A 20,349-nucleotide genomic window follows, 5' to 3' on the forward strand; every position below is an offset into this window, starting at 1 on the left:
GTTTTTAATAATTTATTTTTAAGTTGCAAATTTTCTAACTTCTTTTGTGCTGACCAGAGATTTCCATGAACGCGTGTACTGTATGGTATGGTATACTGTATATTATGCTATAGTATGGTAAATGGTATAGTATGGTATATACTGTACGGATGGCAGATTTAAGAATATATTTAATTTACTTCAGAAAAAAACAACAACATATAAATCAAATGTTTATCAGTTAATAATGTAAATAAAGTTTTAGATAATAGTTAAAATAAAGAATAATGCAGCTGAACATTAACTGCATTAGGAAGAACAATTACTTCACATATGATGGATGAAACACAATAGGTATAGAGGTCATTTCTTTGTGCTTGCGTTAGCATTTTAATGGCAGACATACTCCAGAAATTTGTGCAGATAGACAAATATAATTACAAATGTACATGTACAGGGGTGTGTACATAATTACAAATTAAAATTAAAAGTGCAAATGTTAAATAGTGCAGTGATTGCGTGGAGTATAAGTTAGAGGAGAGTGGGGGGTGTATTGGGGGGCAAAAGAGTCAGTGAGGGGCAGAGTTCAGAAGGGAGACAGCTCTGGGGAAAAAGCTCTTCCTTAGTCTGCTGGTCTTGCCAACAGTCTTGCTGTGAGGCAACAGTGCTTATCACTGAGCACGAGATTGAATTAACACATATAAAATAATAACAATAATAAAAGTATCAGTGCATAGATTTAGTATAAGATTAAAGTGCAAAAAAAGAAAGAAAAAAAAGATGGCTCCATGATGAACTTGATTGTTATGGTTATTTAAGATGGAAACGCTAGGGTTAACGCAACATTTAAAAATTATGACCCTTTTATGAATGGTGGTGGCAATTGAGTAGACAAACAACCAAATTATGCCAAAATAAGTGTTTATTTTACAAAGTGGATAAATGATAAAGTATATACAAAATAAAGAAAACAAGAATAAATAAATGATTGTAATAAAGGGGAGGAGGAAAAAAAGTGGCGCCAAAGAAAAGAAAATAATATAACAAAACACAACTCTAACTAGAACCCACAATCTCTATACTATCTAATAAAAGAAAGAAAAAGAAAAGTCTTCAGCGTTTTCACGCCCTATCTAAACTACACTTCTAAACACAAACGTAAACAAAACTTACAATTAGTGGTGCAGACTTCTAAACTAGTGTGTATAATACATTGGTATCTCCTACGTGTTTCAACATGTAGGTCACGTGACATCTACCCTGTTCCTCGAATCCCATTAATGTAATATATCTGGTGATCAGAGAGAAAACACAATTAGAACACTTTTAAAGATCGATTTCAGCACAAATGATTATAACACACATAGCACAAGAAACTGTCACATAATCCAGCCATCCAGCAAAACACACAGTCAACCAACATAGCAAACACACAACAGTGAGCAAGCAAAAAGCAAGCTAGCTTTCGACTGCACTGGCTTCCTTTTAAAGTGGGGAAGTCTGCTTGTGATTGGTCAATGATGATGTCATCGCAAATGGTAATGATGACTGGCATCTAGCTTGGCCAATAGGTAGATGAGCTGGGCGGACCTAAAGAAAATAATAGGTAGAGATGGAGGGGGAGAGAGAAAAACAAACAAACAAACAAACAAACAAACAAACAAACAAACAAACAAACAAACAGGCACAGATACTGAGCCGTAACACCCTGGCACTTAAAAACAAACCCCGTTTGTAACGTAAAGTTCAGTGAGACTTAACACTCTAGAAAGGGCGTCTGCCATGACGTTGTCAATGCCTTTCTTATGACAAATCTCCAAGTTATAGTTCTGCACTAATAAAGACCATCTCATCAAACGTTGATTGTGATTGTACATCCTCGATAAGTACACAAGGGGATTGTGATCTGTATATACAAGCTCAGGCAAGTTACTGGAGCCAACATAAACTTCAAAATGTTGTAAGGCGAACAACAAAAGCAAGAGTTTCTTTCTCAATAGTAGAGTAATTAAGCTGATGCTTATTGAACTTTCGTGAAAAGTAACTTATTGGATGATCTATGCCATTTCCATCCTCTTGGATCAGTACAGCACCAGTACCAACAGCACTAGCATCAATTTCCAGTTTAAATGGTGCAGCGAAATCTGGAGCAGAAAGAACAGGTGTGCTACATAACAGAGTTTTCACACAGTAAAAAAAGCATTTTGACAAGCATCAGACCAAACGTATGGTGTAGAGGGACTAAGCAAAGACGTTAAAGGGTTAACTACCGTAGAGAAATTCTTGCAGAAATTTCGATAGTACCCAGCCATTCTTAAGAACCGTCGCAGTTCTCGGCGAGTGGTAGGAACTAGAAATTGCGATATAGCAACCACTTTAGCTTCTACTGGACGCACTTTTCCCTGTCTAACCTCCTTTCCAAGATAGTTGACTGCGGCTTGACCAAATTCGCACTTGACCAAGTTCAGCGTAAGAGATGCCTTTAACAGCCTTGTAAAAACTGCTTTTAACAATGAAATGTGTTCACGCCAAGTCATAGAATAGACTACCACATCATCAAGGTAAGCACTACAATTTGGTAAATCACCTAGAATTAACTTTACAAGAGGTTGAAATGTTGCGGGTGCATTTCGAAGTCCAAAGGCCATAGATGTATATTGTGCAAACGAGTCAGGTGTAACAAATGCAGAAATATCTGAAGCTTTGTCAGTAAGAGGAATTTGCCAGTAGCCTTTGAGCATGTCCAATTTTGTAACAAAACGTGCTGTACCGACATTGTCTACGCAATCTTCCATTCGTGGTAACGGGTAACTATCCGCAACAGTAACAGAGTTAACCTTTCTATAATCTGTAAAAAATCTGTACGTACCATCAGGTTTTGGTACTGTAACGAATATGGCCGACCAGACACATAAATATTTTGCATTTTATTCCACTACCGAGCCAACTTTGCCAAAGAAGACTCGAAACTAGATTCCAAGGTATTTACGACCCAAAGGAATGTGCCATGCGGCATTAAACACAGGATTGACTTACAAAGGACTCTTTAAACTGCTTGTTTAACACTTATGTTTTCATATAAACTTTACTCTCTTTATGTTTAATCATATGTTTTGCAAAGTTTCCCTTTCTCTTGTATTAATATTTTTGCGTTTAATACCTCTGCATATAATGTTTAACTGTACCTAGGCTAAACATCCTCTTATACTGTTCAAGTTTGGACTTTTTGAAAAGCTTACTCGCTGTACAAATCGATCGTTGACGTTTTATTTTAATATGAGTGCAACATATTAACGTTTTAAGAAACTTTAACATTTCTGTTCTGATTTGCATAAAATTTTCCTATGCAAAGTGTTCTGCCTCAGACAAAGAGCTGTAAATTACTATTCAAGGAAGTTAGCTTCTAATTGGTCAACTTTCCATGGAGGGTGGATCTGAACCCGCCCTATAAAAGTTGAGGACTCTGTTCAAACTCCCTCTCTTGGGATCTCTCTTCGCACCCTCTCTCTTCTCTCTCTTGGGACCTCTCTTCAAAACCCCTCTTTTCTCTGAAACACGCTGCCTAGGAGCTCCCCCTCTCTCTCCCAACTCCAGGCATACCCCCAACCCCCCCACCCCCTCTCTGCTCTGGAAACACGTTGTTTTGAACCTTCATCAACTCTCTACAACTTCCTCAGAGACTGAGAAACCTCAAAGAAAGCAGGCAGAAGCCCAGACAGAAAGGGGCTAATTGCACCGTGCTCGGATATTTTACCGCCAAGAATGCTTTTGCCGCTTCAACTTGAAACTACAACCTCGTGAGGGACAAAGGATCAGCCAACCAACCACGTGCTCAACAACGGGAGCTCGGACATCACGAACAGACCGCAAGTATCACCTTTCTCCCAACAAAACTGGTGTGAACTAAATTAACCCTAAAGAGACAATAGCAGGGTTATATTGAATTTGATTGCGTTTGGTTTGCTTGGTTTGTGCTTACAAACTCAGAGGTTTTCCCATCATTACACCTTCTCAACCTCTTACCTCACCTTACTCTTCCCTATGCTTGTATGAATGTGTGTTTGTGTTAGGTGTTAGTTTGTGTTAGATTAGTCAATAAAGTTTAATTTTGTATAAAGGAAGGTGCCTGTGTATATTAATGAATCTAATGTCTTGAAATTTGATCTTTCTACCCTGCTCAAATTTTATGTTGATAGTATCGCTGAACGATTCGTTTGTTCGGATCAAAAGAGTCGATTTATTTGAAGCCCCATTCAAATGAATCTTCGTCCCGCTAAGCTAGCCTGCTATATAATGTTCCAGAAGGTACGCGAGCATTGAAATCTAAATCATAACTTGCAACATTATAACGGCGGGAAAGGTGCGGGAAGAATAACCTTGAGCTAATTTACTACAGTAATAATGGTGTAGGTATGCGAGCACTTTAATCTACATTATAATTTGTCACAGATTATTAATGTGGATATGTGTGCAAGTTAATCTACATTATTATTATAATTTGCTACATGTTTATTTGTGGAGAATAAACAAAGCATGAAATATGTAATTATTACAGTACTAACAGACATGGCGAACTCCACGGGCTATGACTAGGTTTTGCCAAATTATTTTCTAACAAGTAGTTTAATTCCTTGCGCATCAGTTATCGTTTATTCATGTTTGAATGATAAGCATGCTGCTTTATAGGATGGGCTGTACCCACATCAATATCATGTTTCAACACATTTGTTTGTGTTGGAACATCGTGAAACACACAATTGAATTAAGATATTAAAGCAATAATATCTTTTTTCTGGTCACAAGACAGATGCTTCAGATATGAATTGAGATCACTTAAAATCTCTGAATTTTTCAGCCTCACACATTGTTGAGTGTGATGAAGTACTACATCATCATCATCAGCATCCCGATTCTCTTCAAAAGATGACTGCGTGACTGTAATAGTAGGAACAGCAGGTTCAGTGTTTGACACGAACGAGTCTTTTCCGAGTGTCTCTTTTACATGATACGCTTTAAGCATATTTATGTGGCACACACACGAGTTTTACGTTTCCGATCAGGCGTAAGAATAATGTAATCTGTTTTGCTGATTTTCTTTTGAACTATGTAGGGACCTGAAAAACGTGCCGAAAGTGAAGAGCCAGACACCGGTAGGAGTACTAACACTTTATCACCCGCAGTGAATGATCGTACAACCGCTTTCTTATCATACTTACATTTCATGCTTTTCTGTGCAGTAGTTAGTGCATCTTTAGCAAGGGTACACACAGTGTGTAAGCGTTCAGGAAATTTACTGACGTAATCTAGTATGTTTGTTTTTGCACTGGAATCAACTGATTGCATTCGTTCTTTCAAGACTTTTAAAGGACCTCTTACCTGATGAGCAAAAACCAGTTCGGCAGGACTGAATCCAAGAGATTCTTGTACAGTTTCTCGAATAGCGAACAACAGAGGAACACCTTCATCCCAATCTTTCGTTGTACTCAGACTGTATTTTCGCAACATAGACTTTAACGTCTGATGGAAGCGTTCAAGTGCACCCTGGCTTTCAGGATGGTATGCGCTTGACACTCGATGTGTGATCGCAAGTGACTGTAAAGTCTGTTCAAAAAACAAGAAAATTTGTTCCTTAATCAGTCTGGATAACCTGAGGTAAACCAAAGGTAGAGAAAAACTTGATTAGTGCTTTGATGATTACAGGGGCTGTGATTTTTCTAAGAGGTATAGCCTCTGGAAATCTAGTTGCAACACACATTATTGTAAGCAAAAACTGATTACCTGATCTTGTCTTAGGCAACGGTCCAACACAATCCACAAGTATGTGCTGAAACTTTTTGCTCACTATTGGAATAGGAATCAAGGGTGCTGGTGGAATTATTTGATTAGGCTTCCCTACTACTTGGCATGTGTGGCAAGCACGACAATACTTCACCACATCTTTCTTCAAACAAGGCCAAAAGAAGTGCCTTAGAATCCTATCGTAAGTTTTTGTGATCCCTAAATGACCAGCAAACTCATGATCATGTGCAAGATATAACACATGCTGGTGGTAAGGAGTCGGAACAACAATTTGATACACTGCATCCCACTCCAGATCATCATCCGCACTAGGAGACCATTTTCGCATCAATAACTCTTTGTCCATGAAAAATTTACTCTTTGCCTTTTGTTCTCAACACCTGAAACAGCAGCATTAATAAGTGACACAAGAGACTGGTCTTCTTTTTGAGCCATAGTAATTCTCTCACGAGACACAGGTAACTGTAACAGATTATTGTCAGTCACATCAACATTAGCCTTTCCTGCCTGATTTTTCAATGAATCCTCAATAGTGAAATTTTTACCAGCAAAGAAAGGAGAGAAAAATGAGTCAGCCAATTCAACTACATTTCCCATCTTGCGTGACTGTGCGCGTGTGACTGCGTATGCGGGAAAAATTTCTGGATCTGAACAGGAGTCTATTTGGATACTCACATCTGGCTTATCTAGAACCTCCAACACAGGCGTTACCTTTCCTCCAGCCAAATCATTGCCAAGGATGAAGTCAATGCCTTTTACAGGTAGTGACGACCGTACTGCAACTCGAACAAATCCTGTACACAAATCACTTGTTAAGTGTATACGATGCAGCGGTGCTGTAATACAAGTCATCTCAATTCCTTGAACTATTACATTAGATCCACAGTAAGTGTCGCCAGACAACTGTAGTTTGTCTGCTACAATAAAAGACTGCAGCGCACCAGTGTCCCAAAGTATTTTCACTTTAACCCTTTCATCACAATTTTCTGATAAGGAAATAAATCCTTCTAAAATGAAAGGTTTGTACTTGTCATCAATGTCATTGTTTTAGTTATTGTCAGGAATCTTAAAAGCGGTGTGAGTGTTTAAAAACCCTACGCTTTTAACTTGTGATTGTTGTTTTCTTTTTAAAACCAAGCAATCGGAAATGACATGACCTTGTTTTCGACAGTAAAAACAGGCGCGTTCCTCAGGAACAGTGCTCTTTTTAGAACGACTGGGTTGAGATTGAGCAATCTGTGATTTGTCTGAACGTACAGGTGCAAAGACATTTTTGTGTGTTAAAATGAACTCATCAGCCAAAACAGCTGCATGTGAAAGAATTAACTTTCTGTTCATTCAAGTACACAACAACACGGTTGGGCAAGCAATTTTTAAACTCCTCTAACAACATTAGTTCTTGCAGTGACTCCATATCATCCACTTTGCTAGGTGTGCACCATTTATCAAAAAGTAGCCTTTTTTCTTGTGCAAATTCAACAAAAAGTCTGTGTACCATTCTTTCTACAACCTCTAAAACGCTGCCTGTAAGCTTCTGGAACTAGCTCATAAGCTCTTAGAATTGCAAACTTTACACAATCATACTTTAAACTATCTTCTAAAGATAAAGTTGAGCATACCTCCTGAGCTTTACATTGCAGTAACAATGACCAAACATCCTTAGGCCAGTGCAAAGAAGTAGCTATTCTCTCAAATGCAGTAAAGTATGAATCTACTTCTGATTCTCTGAATTGTGGTATCAAAACAATGTGCTTACCAATGTCAAAGGCGTGTGGAGCAGTAGCGGTCGGAGTTGAAACATCAGTGGCAGGGGTGGGCAAGGCAGTGGCAGGGGTCGAGTTAGACGGTGGAGCAGAACAGGAGGAAATCTTCATCGCCTCCAGATCTAGTTCCCGTAGCTTGATCTGTGTTTCAGCCTTAATCTCAAGTTTGCGTATTTCTAAATGCAAATTAACTTCAGCCTGCCGAGCTTTCTCTTTATTATGAGCTTCCAGTTGCAAGCGTGCCAAACGGACTTTCAGTCTCGCATCACTCCTTGAAACAGAGGACATTGGGGAGAATGAATCAAAGGGTGGCAATCCAGCCTTTGCCTCTGCATCGACCTTAGCTTGACCCTGCAGATCCTCCTCAGCACCCACACTAAGATGTTCGACCGCCACGTCATCAAGAATTACTTTATCAACATTCTCACTCACCTTTTCCACTGGCAGCACATTTTTTTCATACAAATTCTCTAGTATGCAATCCCTTAATTCTGCCTTACTACTGTGTTTACTTACTTCAATCTGGTAGTGGTCAGCCACCAGCAAAAAGTCCTGCTTTCTGCATCTGCTCTATTGTTGGGATTTTTATAAAGTTTTGTACACTAAACACCTCCATTACCTAGATAAGGCAAACTAGTATTACGATATTTCTCTGCCTGAAAAACACGCACTACTCACTCTAGCACAATTGTCACCACCAAACACAAATAATCATAACTTCTGGTCTCTAAAATTCTCTAAAGCATGTCAAATTAGTATTTAGAGATCCCGGACGAGCCCCCAATTAAATGTTACAGTTATTTAAGATGGAAACGCTAGGGTTAACGCAACATTTAAAAATTATGACTCTTATGAATAGTGGTGGCAATTGAGTAGACAAACAACCAAATTATGCCAAAATAAGTGTTTATTTTACAAAGTGGATAAATGATAAACAAAGTATATACAAAATAAAGAAAACAAGAATAAATAAATGATTGTAATAAGGGGAGGAGGAACAAAAGTGGCGCCAAAGAAAAGAAAATAATATAACAAAACACAACTCTAACTAGAACCCACAATCTCTATACTATCTAATAAAAGAAAGAAAAAGAAAAGTCTTCAGCGTTTTCACGCCCTATTTAAACTACACTTCTAAACACAAATGTAAACAAAACTTACAATTAGTGGCGCACACTTCTAAACTAGTGTGTATAATACATTGGTATCTCCTACGTGTTTCAACATGTAGGTCACGTGACATCTACCCTGTTCCTCGAATCCCATTGATGTCGTATATCTGGTGATCAGAGAGAAAACACAATTAGAACACTTTTAAAGATCGATTTCAGCACAAATGATTATAACACACATAGCACAAGAAACTGTCACATAATCCAGCCATCCAGCAAAACACACAGTCAACCAACATAGCAAACACACAACAGTGAGCAAGCAAAAAGCAAGTTGGCTTTCAACTGCACCGGCGTCCTTTTAAAGTGGGGAAGTCTGCTTGTGATTGGTCAATGATGATGTCATCGCAAATGGTAATGATGACTGTCATCTAGCTTGGCCAATAGGTAGATGAGCTGGGCGGACCTAAAGAAAATGATAGGTAGAGAAGGAGGGAGAGAGAAAAAACAAACAAACAAACAAACAAACAGGCACAGATACTGAGCCGTAACATTGATCATTAAATGAAGTTTATTTATAAAATAATGACTGACCACAGCTGGTCCTGCTTTAGCGATGCAGGATTCACCAATCAGATGATTCCTAACTCATTATAAATAATCAGTTTCTTACTTAAGTTATCTTTGTCTTGAAGAATCCCCCTTTCCACCCTACTCCTCCTTCCTTTCCTTGACAGTGTGGTTTGGCAACCCAGTTAGCACTGTGGCCTCACAGCAAGAACGTCATTGGTTCAAATTCTTACTTGGCCAGTACACATTTCTGTGCAGAGTTTACATGTTCTCCCTGTGCTCGTGTGGGTTTCCCCCAGTTTCTCCGCTTTTCTGCACAGAAAAAGACATGTGACATAGGTAAATTGACCAAAGCAAATTATCACCATTGATGAGCTCTTAATCTGCAATTCCTAATTGTCATTAGCAATATGTAAGCGGCGTTCTCGAGACCTGCCTGAGATTGAACTCCCCTCTCGCCTTATAAATGGTAGGGAGTCCCAGGCTCAAGGATTTTGCAAGCTCAGGGCTTTCTCCCAGGACAGCATGCCAAACACGCTTCATAATCAATCATCAGCTAAGTGTGAACTCTTGAAATACCATTACATAATTTGGAACAAAAACTTTACATTTTGCAGCCTTAAAAAGTCAAAGTAAAAATTCTGATATTAATTACTCAACCTCATGTTGCCCCAAAATCCTGAGATTTTTATTTGTCTACAGAACACAAATTAAGATAATTTGAACATGGGCTTATTCTGAAAATGGAACCCTATATACATTTCTGGAGATTGTGAATTATGTAGCCAGAAGTACGTATGGCTGAATTTCATCTTTAAAACAAACACTACGGGGCGGTATGATGTCGTTCCTTTTTGCGCTTACCAGCACTTACTTTGGCTTGGACGGCTTTCTCGCTGTTACCAGTTTGTCCCATTAGCTCGCCATGTACCTTGGCGAACTTGAGAAGCAGAGAGTTGACCACAACGACAAAGTTTGGGTCCGTCAAAAAATGGTTCCAGAAAGCGGGTAAGACGAAAACAGCAGCCAAAAAATAAAGTAAATAAAAGCGTGAGAATGTGGTAAAATCTGAAAACGTGGTAAAAATTAGGCGAGGGCTTTTTTTCTGGATTGTTTTTTGAAAACACTAATGGTTGGGTTTAAGGAAGGAGGAGGGTGGGTCAGTCGATCCGCCAGTTAGTCAATCAGTTAGTCAGTCAGTCAGTCGACAGCAGCCTCTAATGGGTTCACGCGAAAACAGCAGGTGCGAATGGCACTCGCGAGAGAACTTTGAGATCTCTAAAAAAGCAAACGTGCCTCTGGTGGTTTTGTGAAAACTAAAACTGCAAAAAAACTGTAGCTCCTGGGACGTATTTGGTGCTCTCCAAATATGTATATAACGGTATGTTTTCAGAATAAGCCTGGGTTGAATATTTTAGATGAAATCCAGGAGCTTTCTCATCCTCCATAGACAGCAATGATCACAAGTCCAGAAAAGGAACCTAAAACATTTTCAAAACATTCTGTGTGACTTCTGTGGTTCAACTGTAATTATATGAAGCCCCAAAAACACTTTTGTGCATCTAAAAAACTGTGAAAGTTCCTAAAATGACTCTTTTTAACACATTTTAATAAAAAAAATCTGAATTGTTTTGAACTGAACCTAAAATGGCACATTCAGAAAAACCATAATATTAATATTAAATCTTAAACAAGGGGGAAAATAGGGGCCCTTTAAGTTTGTATTTAAATGTTTACACTTAATTGTTTAATAGAGTATTTTACTATATGTTTTACTGGAATTGTGGAATGCTTCACTTTATATCCATGTTGCATCTTGTGTTTTCAGCTCATGGCTCATGCTAATTCAGTTAAAGGAATAAAAGAGAAACCGACCAACCTTACTATCATTGTAGCTGACCAGAACGATAATAGGCCTGTGTTTGTTGAAAATCCTTTTAATGGACACGTTTCTGAATCTGCTACAATAGGTAAGTAAACAGACCAATAGAACAATATTATACATTTCAATGATCCCTCATGATGTTGTTTTTATTCTTCTCTCACTAAAGGTCATGAGTTTATGGCAGTCACAGCCACTGATGCTGATGACCCAGATACTTTTAACGCTGATGTCAGATACAAAATTGTTAGCCAAGATCCATTATTACCAAATCCAAACATGTTTGAAATCAACTTGGTTACTGGAGGAATTTATGTAAAATTCTTAGGTCTAGACAGAGAGGTGAGGACTCGGATTAAATTACTTTACAGTTGTATAGAATGATTTCATGTAATCACTCTCACCTAACAATGCCTTACCTTTCAGCAATTGTCCAGATATACTTTGGTAATTCAAGCTGCAGATCTTCAAGGAGATGGTATGATGACCACTGGCACAGCAGTTATTACTGTTACTGACAGCAATGATAACGCACCTCAGTTTGACGAAACCACGGTATTGCATACATTATAAACGTTTAAAATCTGACTAATTTTATTGAAGATATCATATTTTTATTGAGTAATTTTTTCTGTATAAATACTTAATTTTATGTTTTAGCACATCGTATCTGTCTCAGAGAATCAAGTAGCGGCTATAGTGGCCAAACTTCCAGTTATTGATGCAGATGAACTTGGATCACCAGCCTGGTCCACCAAGTATCGGATCATTAGTGGTGACAAGGGTGGGTTTTTCAATGTCAGCACTGGACCCAGCCGTCTAGAGGGCGTCATAATGACTGTAAAGGTACTGTGTGTTACTCTTACTTATGCTCAGGCAATTATTTGTGGTGACACATCTTAGTAAAAGGCTGTTTCTTTTTCTATTTAGCCTTTGGACTATGAGAAGACCAAGCAGTGCATTCTGTCTGTGATTGTTGAGAACGATGATAAATTTGTTGGTCCTTTGCCTACTTCAACTGCCACAGTCACTGTAAATGTAGAAGATGTGAATGAACCGCCTGAGTTTATTCCAAAGGAGCAGATTATTTCCAAACCTGAAGATTTACCAGTTGGTAGTGATGTGGTTGTTTACACAGCCACTGATCCAGACACTGGGAGACTGCAGAAGATAACGTAAGAACAAATACACCATTTTACATGTATACATATACTACAGTTTAAAAGTTTGAGATTGGTAAAGTTGATATTTATATATTATGAGAAAATAGTAGATATCACAGCAAAGTTCTGTTGCACTAAATGAGCATTGCCCGCAAAATTATTTGTAATGTAATGTGCATTTATATAGTGCATTGTGTATGACCTTAGACCAAAGCGATTCACAATCCACACCACCATCAGAGTGTAGCATACACTTAGATCATGTGACAGCAGCCACAGGACAGTGGCACCTGTGCGCTCACCACACACCAGCTATAGGTGGAGTGGAGAGAGAGAGTAATAGAGCCAATTCAGTGGATGGGGATGATTGGAAGGCCATGATGGGTAAGGACCAATGGAGGGAATTTGGCCAGGACACCGGGGTTACACCCCTACTCTTTACAAGAAGTGCCATGGAATTTTAAATGACCACTGAGAGTCAGTACCTTGGTTTAACGTCTCATCCAAAAGTTGGCGCTCACTGACAGTATAGTGCCCCCTTCACTTTACTCTGGCATTACAAGCCACACAGACTGCAGGTTGTCTGGCCTCACTAATACCACTTCCAACAGTAACCTAGTTTTCTCATGTGGTATCCCGTCGAGGTACTAACGAGGCTCAGCCCAGCTTAGCTTCAGTAAGTAACCAGTCTTGGACTACTGGGTGATATGGCTGTGGCATTTTCTATATTACATTTACTATATTGTTTGTGAATTCAATACTGAATATACACTCACCAGCCACATTTTTGGCACACTTAAAGGAGTGCCATTCCCATTTGCTTTCAGAGATGCCCTAATGCCCTGTGGCATAGATTCAAAAAAGTGCTACCATTTGTATGAAATTTTTGTTCATTCTGTCATGAGAGCATCACATATTTGCTGTGGATTTGTCAGTTGTACATCTATAAATCACTTAGGATTTCATCTCAGAGGTGGTGTATTTGATTGAGATCTGGTGACTGTGGAGAGCAGTTGACTATAGTGAACGAAAAAAAATTTCATTTTCTAAAACTGTGTAAAAACACATTTAATTGGGTGAGTGGAGGGCTATATGAATCTGCCATTATATGTCTTTGAAAACAGGTGGTATGTTAGGGCAAAGGGTCATGAGAGCGCTCGAGAGAGGACTTGGGGATACAATGCAGAGTAATGAGAATCATCTGTGTAAGTACAGCGGGGAAAACCTGAAATTTATAAAACCTATGTTGAAACTGTCATGTAAGTTAGAAAAGACTGGTTAGACTGGTTAGAAGGTACTGTATGGGAGAGAAGGGGCCAGTTTAGATGTTTGAAACATAAAAACTAATCATGAAGCTACTAGTGGAAGCAGGCACGTGCACACATAGGGCTCAACCTGTGCAGTGCACATGCCCTTTTTAGTCTTGGATAGAAAGTGGCCTTCCGAAATGATCAAAAGTGCCCCCGCGATGCGACACACCCTCCATTCCTGCCCTGGAGTAGGCGCGTGACAACACTGCTCTTGAGTATGCGCGCTCAACCCCCCCCTCCCCCGCTTTACAGTACGCGCACAGCTGATCAGAACGCGTGTGACAACACCGTTCTTCAGCAGTTTAACTGACTTTAAGTTGAAAAAACAGAAAACATCTGCACCAATAGAATAAAGGGCAGTGGGCCAACATAATTTCCGCATTGCTTTATTTCTGATATCGCGGCAGCTTTGAGAGCTGAAGAACAAACAGATGAGGTGATAGAAGAATGAAGTAAGACAGAAGCTAGAGGGTCAAGTCCCTCCCAAAGAAACTGCTGCTTAGTCTTCTACCAGCTGAGAGCACTGGCTTCCCCTAAGTGGATGGTCATGAACTCCCTGGCTGGCAGGTGACACCCCCAATCCCATGCTCTACCTGTTTATCCCCATCACAGTAGATGACAGAAGGGCTTGGCCTCTAGTGATCAGTGATGACTCCACTCCCCTCCCCTCCATGTTGCGGTGGACAAGCTCTTCTAGTTCTAGGCCCGTTTCCACTGGTTTCAGTTTCAGTCGACGTCATTCTCACTCGAATATATGTCTACAGTAAAGCTGTACAGGTCATTCACATTTCATATGAGAAGCACTTCTCACACTCATGCAGATCAACTGCAGATCAATGGCAGTGTAAAATAGCCTACTGTAACATCTGCAATTATGTAAAATAAATAAATAATTGCAACATATATAAACACAAATATGTTACCAACTACAGAAAAACTACACACAACAAACATTTAGTCCTTATTTATAAACAACACGCAAAATAGCTTACAGTCAGTGCAAACCTCTCATCTGTGTCTGTAATCTTCACCATCACATATAAGCTCTGTTAGAGAGTAATTCTGTCATTCTGAGTTAATAATAGTTCATAATAGCTAAAAGGCGATTATAAACTTGGCAGTTTGTTCGTGAATCAGGTTGCTGAAACAATTTGCTCCTGTGGGTTGTTGTGCTTCTCCTTTGTTCGCACTTCACTCTCTCGTTTGTTATTTTCATTTTTAATGGATCAGATGACAGAGACACTTCAATAATCACACATACATTATTATCATCAGCTCAAGAAGTTAGTTATATCAAATGTAGGCACGATCGCGAGCTCCTGGAAAAAAAGTGAAAACCGTTTGCACTTTTAGACAGACTCGTAAAACAACAACAGGACATGGCAGATTTTGTCCTTCTTAGCTTTGTGTCTGTACATCAAGACAAAGTCAAGGTTTGTTAGAGCTCGTGTCATCCATGTCTCGTTATTATATGCATATAGTTTTATAATGTAATGTCTCGGCTGTGTATTAGAACATGGAGGTTGCTTTGTTTTCATTCTGGCTAGCTCCACATGAGCTTGTGACGTATCTCTGTAACCAATCAGCATTTAGCTGCGCATGTAGCTTCACCTTTTGGTACCCTTTCTCAGGTTTGGTACCCTTTCGAAAGGGTGCTGAAAAAGTGGTACGATACGGTTCGGTTAGGTCAGCCTTTTGACAGTGGAAACGTTATAAAAGTGTTCCAAACCGTACCGTACCGTACCACTCAGTGGAAACGGGGCATAATATCTATGGCAGCAGACACTACTTCTCCAGCTTGATGGCACCTCAAATATACCACAGGAACACAGTATTGGCACTGGAGGGAGTCCTATGACAAAATCCTTGACAATATGTAAACAGGAAGGAATGGGGGGGGGGGGACTTAAAAGGGTCAATGGTGGAAAAATGGTAGGAATCTGCTGAAGAACCAAGAACAAAAAATGTAAGGCATAAGGTTTGGTGATTTTAGAGCCCAGCTCATATGACAATGTGAAGCCAAAGAACAGGCAAAAGGCAGGAACCTCTACCACAAACTGTTTTATTTTAAAGGCAGTCTCAGCAGCTACTGAAAAACTAAACATGTCCAGTAAGTGTATTGAAGGTTGTCTGCGAAGGTTGTCAAGATGGTTAGCATTGTGGCAATCCAACTTGGTAAAACATTTTAGTAACACTTTATTTTGATAATTCAATTGAATATTTGACTGTCTGCTTAATATCTGTTGATACTGCTTCTTCAACAGACATTTAACTGACCACAAGAAACTTTGCAAGTACATGTCAACTTACAATAACCCCAACCCTAAGCAGATTAATGTTTAATTAGGGTTGGAAATTTAAATTCGGTTGGACACCAGATCAAGTTTGCCCATCTCTCCTCTACATCATTTACAGTATCCATAGTAGGAGGGATAGAGGTGGAAACAAAGGTTTGAATTTTTTTCTGCATCGACAATCCACACACACATTAATGCAACTTCATCTTATTGTCAAGTAAATAGGCCAGGCTGATGACTTCATTCAGTTTGTCAGAAGCAGCTCATGCATAAATTTCATTCTTAACCTTTGGAGTTGCAGCTAATATTTGACACTCCACTGCAAAATCTGCCACGGAACTCCTGCCTTGTATTAGAGTCAATAAACAGCCAAGCCGTCTTTTTCCAAACACTAAACAAACCAGTGAATGGCGGAGATGACGAATGATGGGCTATGTAAGTTTGTGACCTGGGCATTCAAAGTATCCATGGACTGGGATTAAACGTTGCTTCTCTTGTGGTGTTTCAACATGGCACCTTGAAATTCTATTGCGGAAAATAACAAAGCATCCACTCTTTCCATTATTGGCTAGTGTGTAGTGTCAGAAATCAAACAAATACCTAAATCTAAGTCCTGACTGTAAATTTGCATTAGTTGCACTGTTAATATTGACTCTTTTCAATTAACTGCATGATGCATCACTCATTTTAATAAAATCATCTGCTAAATGACTAATTGTAAATTTAAATTGCCTATTCTGATGCACGGTTTGAACTTCAGCAGGTTGGCTTAAATATGTCTACATGCCAGAATGCATAGGGTTGGTGCTATGTTATTGCATGATTATATATTTTCATTAAGCTGTTGAACAGTTGTACCTGGTGGGTGTATTTTTATTAGAATTCATTTTTAAGTATTTTAATTGAGTTCTGTGATCGCAAATATCAATTTCCAGTAACAATTTGTTGATAATGGAGCTCTAATTGTAATTAAGATAAATTTAGACAACAAATTAGCATATGAGAATGATCACTTGTGACTCTGAAGACTAGAGTAGTAATTGCTGAAAACAACTGGATTCCCATCACTGAAGTAAATTTCATTTTATAACATGTTCAAATAGAATACAGGTCTATAATTAAATAATTGCTTCACAAAAATTATATTTTTTACTGTTTGGTTCCAGGTATAAAATTAGCAATGATCCTGCTGGCTGGCTAACTGTGAATCGGGAGACTGGACTGATTAAAATTAGAAACTCTATGGATAGAGAGTCTTCCTATGTCAGAGATGGCAAATACAGAACTACTATTTTGGCCCTGGATAATGATGGTAATATCTGTTTATTTTAAGAAAAATTATTCTTGTTAGCATAACCCTAAATAATGTTGATTGAAGTTTGTACATTTATGCAGATGACAATCCAGCAACTGGTACAGGAACCCTGGTAATTAAAGTGGAGGATGTAAATGACAATGCTCCTGTTATTAATGAAGAACATATACAAATTTGCAATCGGGAGGCCACAGTCCTTCTCTCTATAACGGACACAGATGGACCTCCTTATGCTGCTCCTTTTAGCATTAGCCTCCTAGGAGACACCAAGAAAAACTGGACTGCGGAAATGAACGAAAACAGTAAGCAGTTATTAACAGGGTTTGAAATAAATACTTATTATATATATATATATATATATATATATATATATATATATATATATATATATATATATATATATATATATATATATATATTTCATGTTTGGGAATGCATACTAACCTATTTATTTCACTGTTGTAGAAACTGGGATTCTGTTGACGCTTAATACTGTGTTGGAACCAGATGTTTACAATTTAGTCCTAATGGTTTATGATAACAACGAAAACCATAAAAACAGCTCCATTCAAGCAAGTGTATGTGACTGCAAAGGCAATGATATTGTGTGTGGAAGAATTGCAGTAATGCCACTCCATGGAGCTTTGGGAATTCTGGGAGGCTTCTTGGTCCTGCTATGTAAGTAATTTGTGCACTTAAAGGTGCCATATACTGCATTGGTTCAATAAGTTAAATTGGCTGTTTCTCAATATACGTTCTTCAGCAATCTTGTGTCCTCTTGTTCTCGTGTAACGTCATCATCAACTGCAAAAGTTCAGTTCCAAAGGGAAGCTCAGCATTTTATACATGTTTAATTTTAAAGTTCAGAGATAAAACTTCTCAGGAGTTTCACTAATTAAGGCAGTAAAAGTAAACATTAAAAGAAAATCTTAATAAAGGTGTAAACACATTAAGGGTGTTTATTTGCTGAAGTTTGTATTAAAATCGTTTTTTTTTTTTTTTGTACAAAGTATATTTGTAAGGTTTTTGTGCATGCTACATATATTTAAAACAGGGGGAAAAATAAATATTTGTATGAAGGCTGTAATGTTTAAATTATTTTACATAAAAATGCATGAAGGTCATGTGACCATCGGGAAGTACACAGCATCTCATTTCTCAAAGGTCTCCCGAGTTCATTCTTCTGAGGTGGCCTGGCAAGAACGCTCTCCACGAGAACGCAAGTCCATTCTCTGCGTTCTTGCAATTGAGAAACAGCCAAAGTTTTTGTGATATCTCCTTAGTAGGTATATGGTAAAAAAAAATCTCAAGAAACCAGTTTAAATGCTCATTTAACCACGGGGAGTGACACCAACAACAGACGTTTGGATCCACGTGCAGGTTTATTAGAATCGTCAGACAAGCAATGGTCAATACGGCAAACAGATGTATGAGGGCAATCCAGAGTCGAAGTCAAAACAACAGGCAGATGGTCAGAGGCAGGCAGCAAACAGAATTAAATAAATAAACGGCAAGGATCAAAACACGGCAAAGGCAGACAAAGGAAACGGGTTGTAATGTCACTGTGACAGATAACAAGACTCAGCAATGAGTCTTCACAGTGAGCTAATATATATAGCCTAATAACAGGTTTCACAGTGAGCTGTATATATGGTTGTGTAATCAGTACATGAGCAGCATCAGCTGTGTGTATGCAATCATTCAGGATCTGGAACAGGTTGTGTGTGTGGAGCATGACTGGTTATGTAGTCCATTTAGAAGCAGATTTGTAGTTCATGTGGATGTGAGTGTTTAGCAGCGACCTCTGGTGGTTTTATCGCTGGTGAACATGACAGCTCATTTATTAATCCATAAAAAACACTAAAAGCAGAAGTTATATATTGACCATATTTAGATCAGTCGTGAATACTAATGAGCTCCCCACTGACATGCTCTCACAGACACACACACAGCATGATGTACACTGAACATGGGCAATATAAACATTTAGTTTAGTTTAGTTTAGTTTAGTTTACCTGTTTCCCTTTTCTTTTAAATTCAAAACAGAAGATATTTTAAAGGCTGTGGAAAACTTGTAGATATCTTCTAGTTTTTCCTTATTTGGCTCTGGAGAATCAATAATTACCAACATTCCAAAAAAATTATTCTAATGTGTTAAAAGACTTCAAATGTTCAAAATTATCCTTTTTATCAAGGTTTCTTCATCAAAACCATGTGCAATTCACCTTTCCTAATAAGACAAAGTGTAATTGTTTAGGATCATTGAACATTAATACACAAATACACACACAAACATAAAAGATGTATCTTTTGTTTACAAAACAAAAAAATGGTACTTAGTTACAAGTCTCTGTCATGTCTACTGTAGTTAATTGCCTCTTTCTTTTTTTTTTCCTTGACTGCGAAAATGGAGGCAATAGAATATGTTTGTGTCTGAAATATTAGTATGTGTGGCTCAAGAACCACCTTTAGTCCATTTCCACCAATATAGGAGCATGCTCTGGCACTGCTAAGGGTGACCAGATTTCTCAAAGTGGACTCAGAGACTATGGCTGTTTCTCAATATGCGTTCTTTGGTGATCTTAGTCCTCATGTAACATCATCACCAACTGCCAAAGTTCAGTTCTAAAACTCAAGACCACAAGAATGGAAGACACGTAAATGTTCCCAGATGTCTTCTTGATATCGAGGATGCACTGATGCAGACTTAAGCACCAAACTCATTCGAGAAGTCCCAGAAATCATTGCGTCTGGAGGTGAAAATCATAGCATTTTATATAGATTTATTATTACAGTTCTGAGATATAACTTATTTACCAGTCAGGAGTTTCTCTAAATGAAACAGTGAAAGTAAAATTTACCATAAAAATCTCAATAGAGGCATAAACACTTTAAGGGTGTTTATGTGTTGAAATTCCTATTAAAATCTGTTTTATTTCGATTGTACAACGTATAATTATAATATCTTCATGCATAGTATATATTGTGAAAAGGGGAAAAACTATAAATCGTTGTATGAATGCTGTAATGTTTAAATCATTTTCGGTTAAAAACGCGTGAAGGTCATGTGACCATCAGAAAGAATGCACAATCTTGTTTCTCACAGTACATGTTCTATGTTCTCGCGGTCTCCCAAGTTCGTTCTCTCGAGGTGACCTG

At 38.4% G+C, this 20,349-nt stretch overlaps 1 protein-coding gene across 2 annotated transcripts in view; it reads left to right on the forward strand.

Annotated features, from left to right (window-relative positions):
* cdh31 (cadherin 31) overlaps positions 1-20,349 on the forward strand; it is a 41,928-nt gene that overhangs the window by 11,205 nt on the left and 10,374 nt on the right. For both annotated transcript variants that reach the window (XM_073907342.1, XM_017357101.4), the window contains 8 exons: positions 11,052-11,193; positions 11,275-11,447; positions 11,532-11,660; positions 11,766-11,951; positions 12,036-12,280; positions 17,042-17,187; positions 17,271-17,492; positions 17,656-17,868. In XM_073907342.1, coding sequence (XP_073763443.1) covers positions 11,052-11,193; positions 11,275-11,447; positions 11,532-11,660; positions 11,766-11,951; positions 12,036-12,280; positions 17,042-17,187; positions 17,271-17,492; positions 17,656-17,868 — 1,456 coding nt within the window. The remainder of the gene's footprint in view (positions 1-11,051; positions 11,194-11,274; positions 11,448-11,531; positions 11,661-11,765; positions 11,952-12,035; positions 12,281-17,041; positions 17,188-17,270; positions 17,493-17,655; positions 17,869-20,349) is intronic.

This window comes from Danio rerio, chromosome 7, assembly GCF_049306965.1.
Source record: "Danio rerio strain Tuebingen ecotype United States chromosome 7, GRCz12tu, whole genome shotgun sequence".
NCBI lineage: Eukaryota > Metazoa > Chordata > Actinopteri > Cypriniformes > Danionidae > Danio > Danio rerio.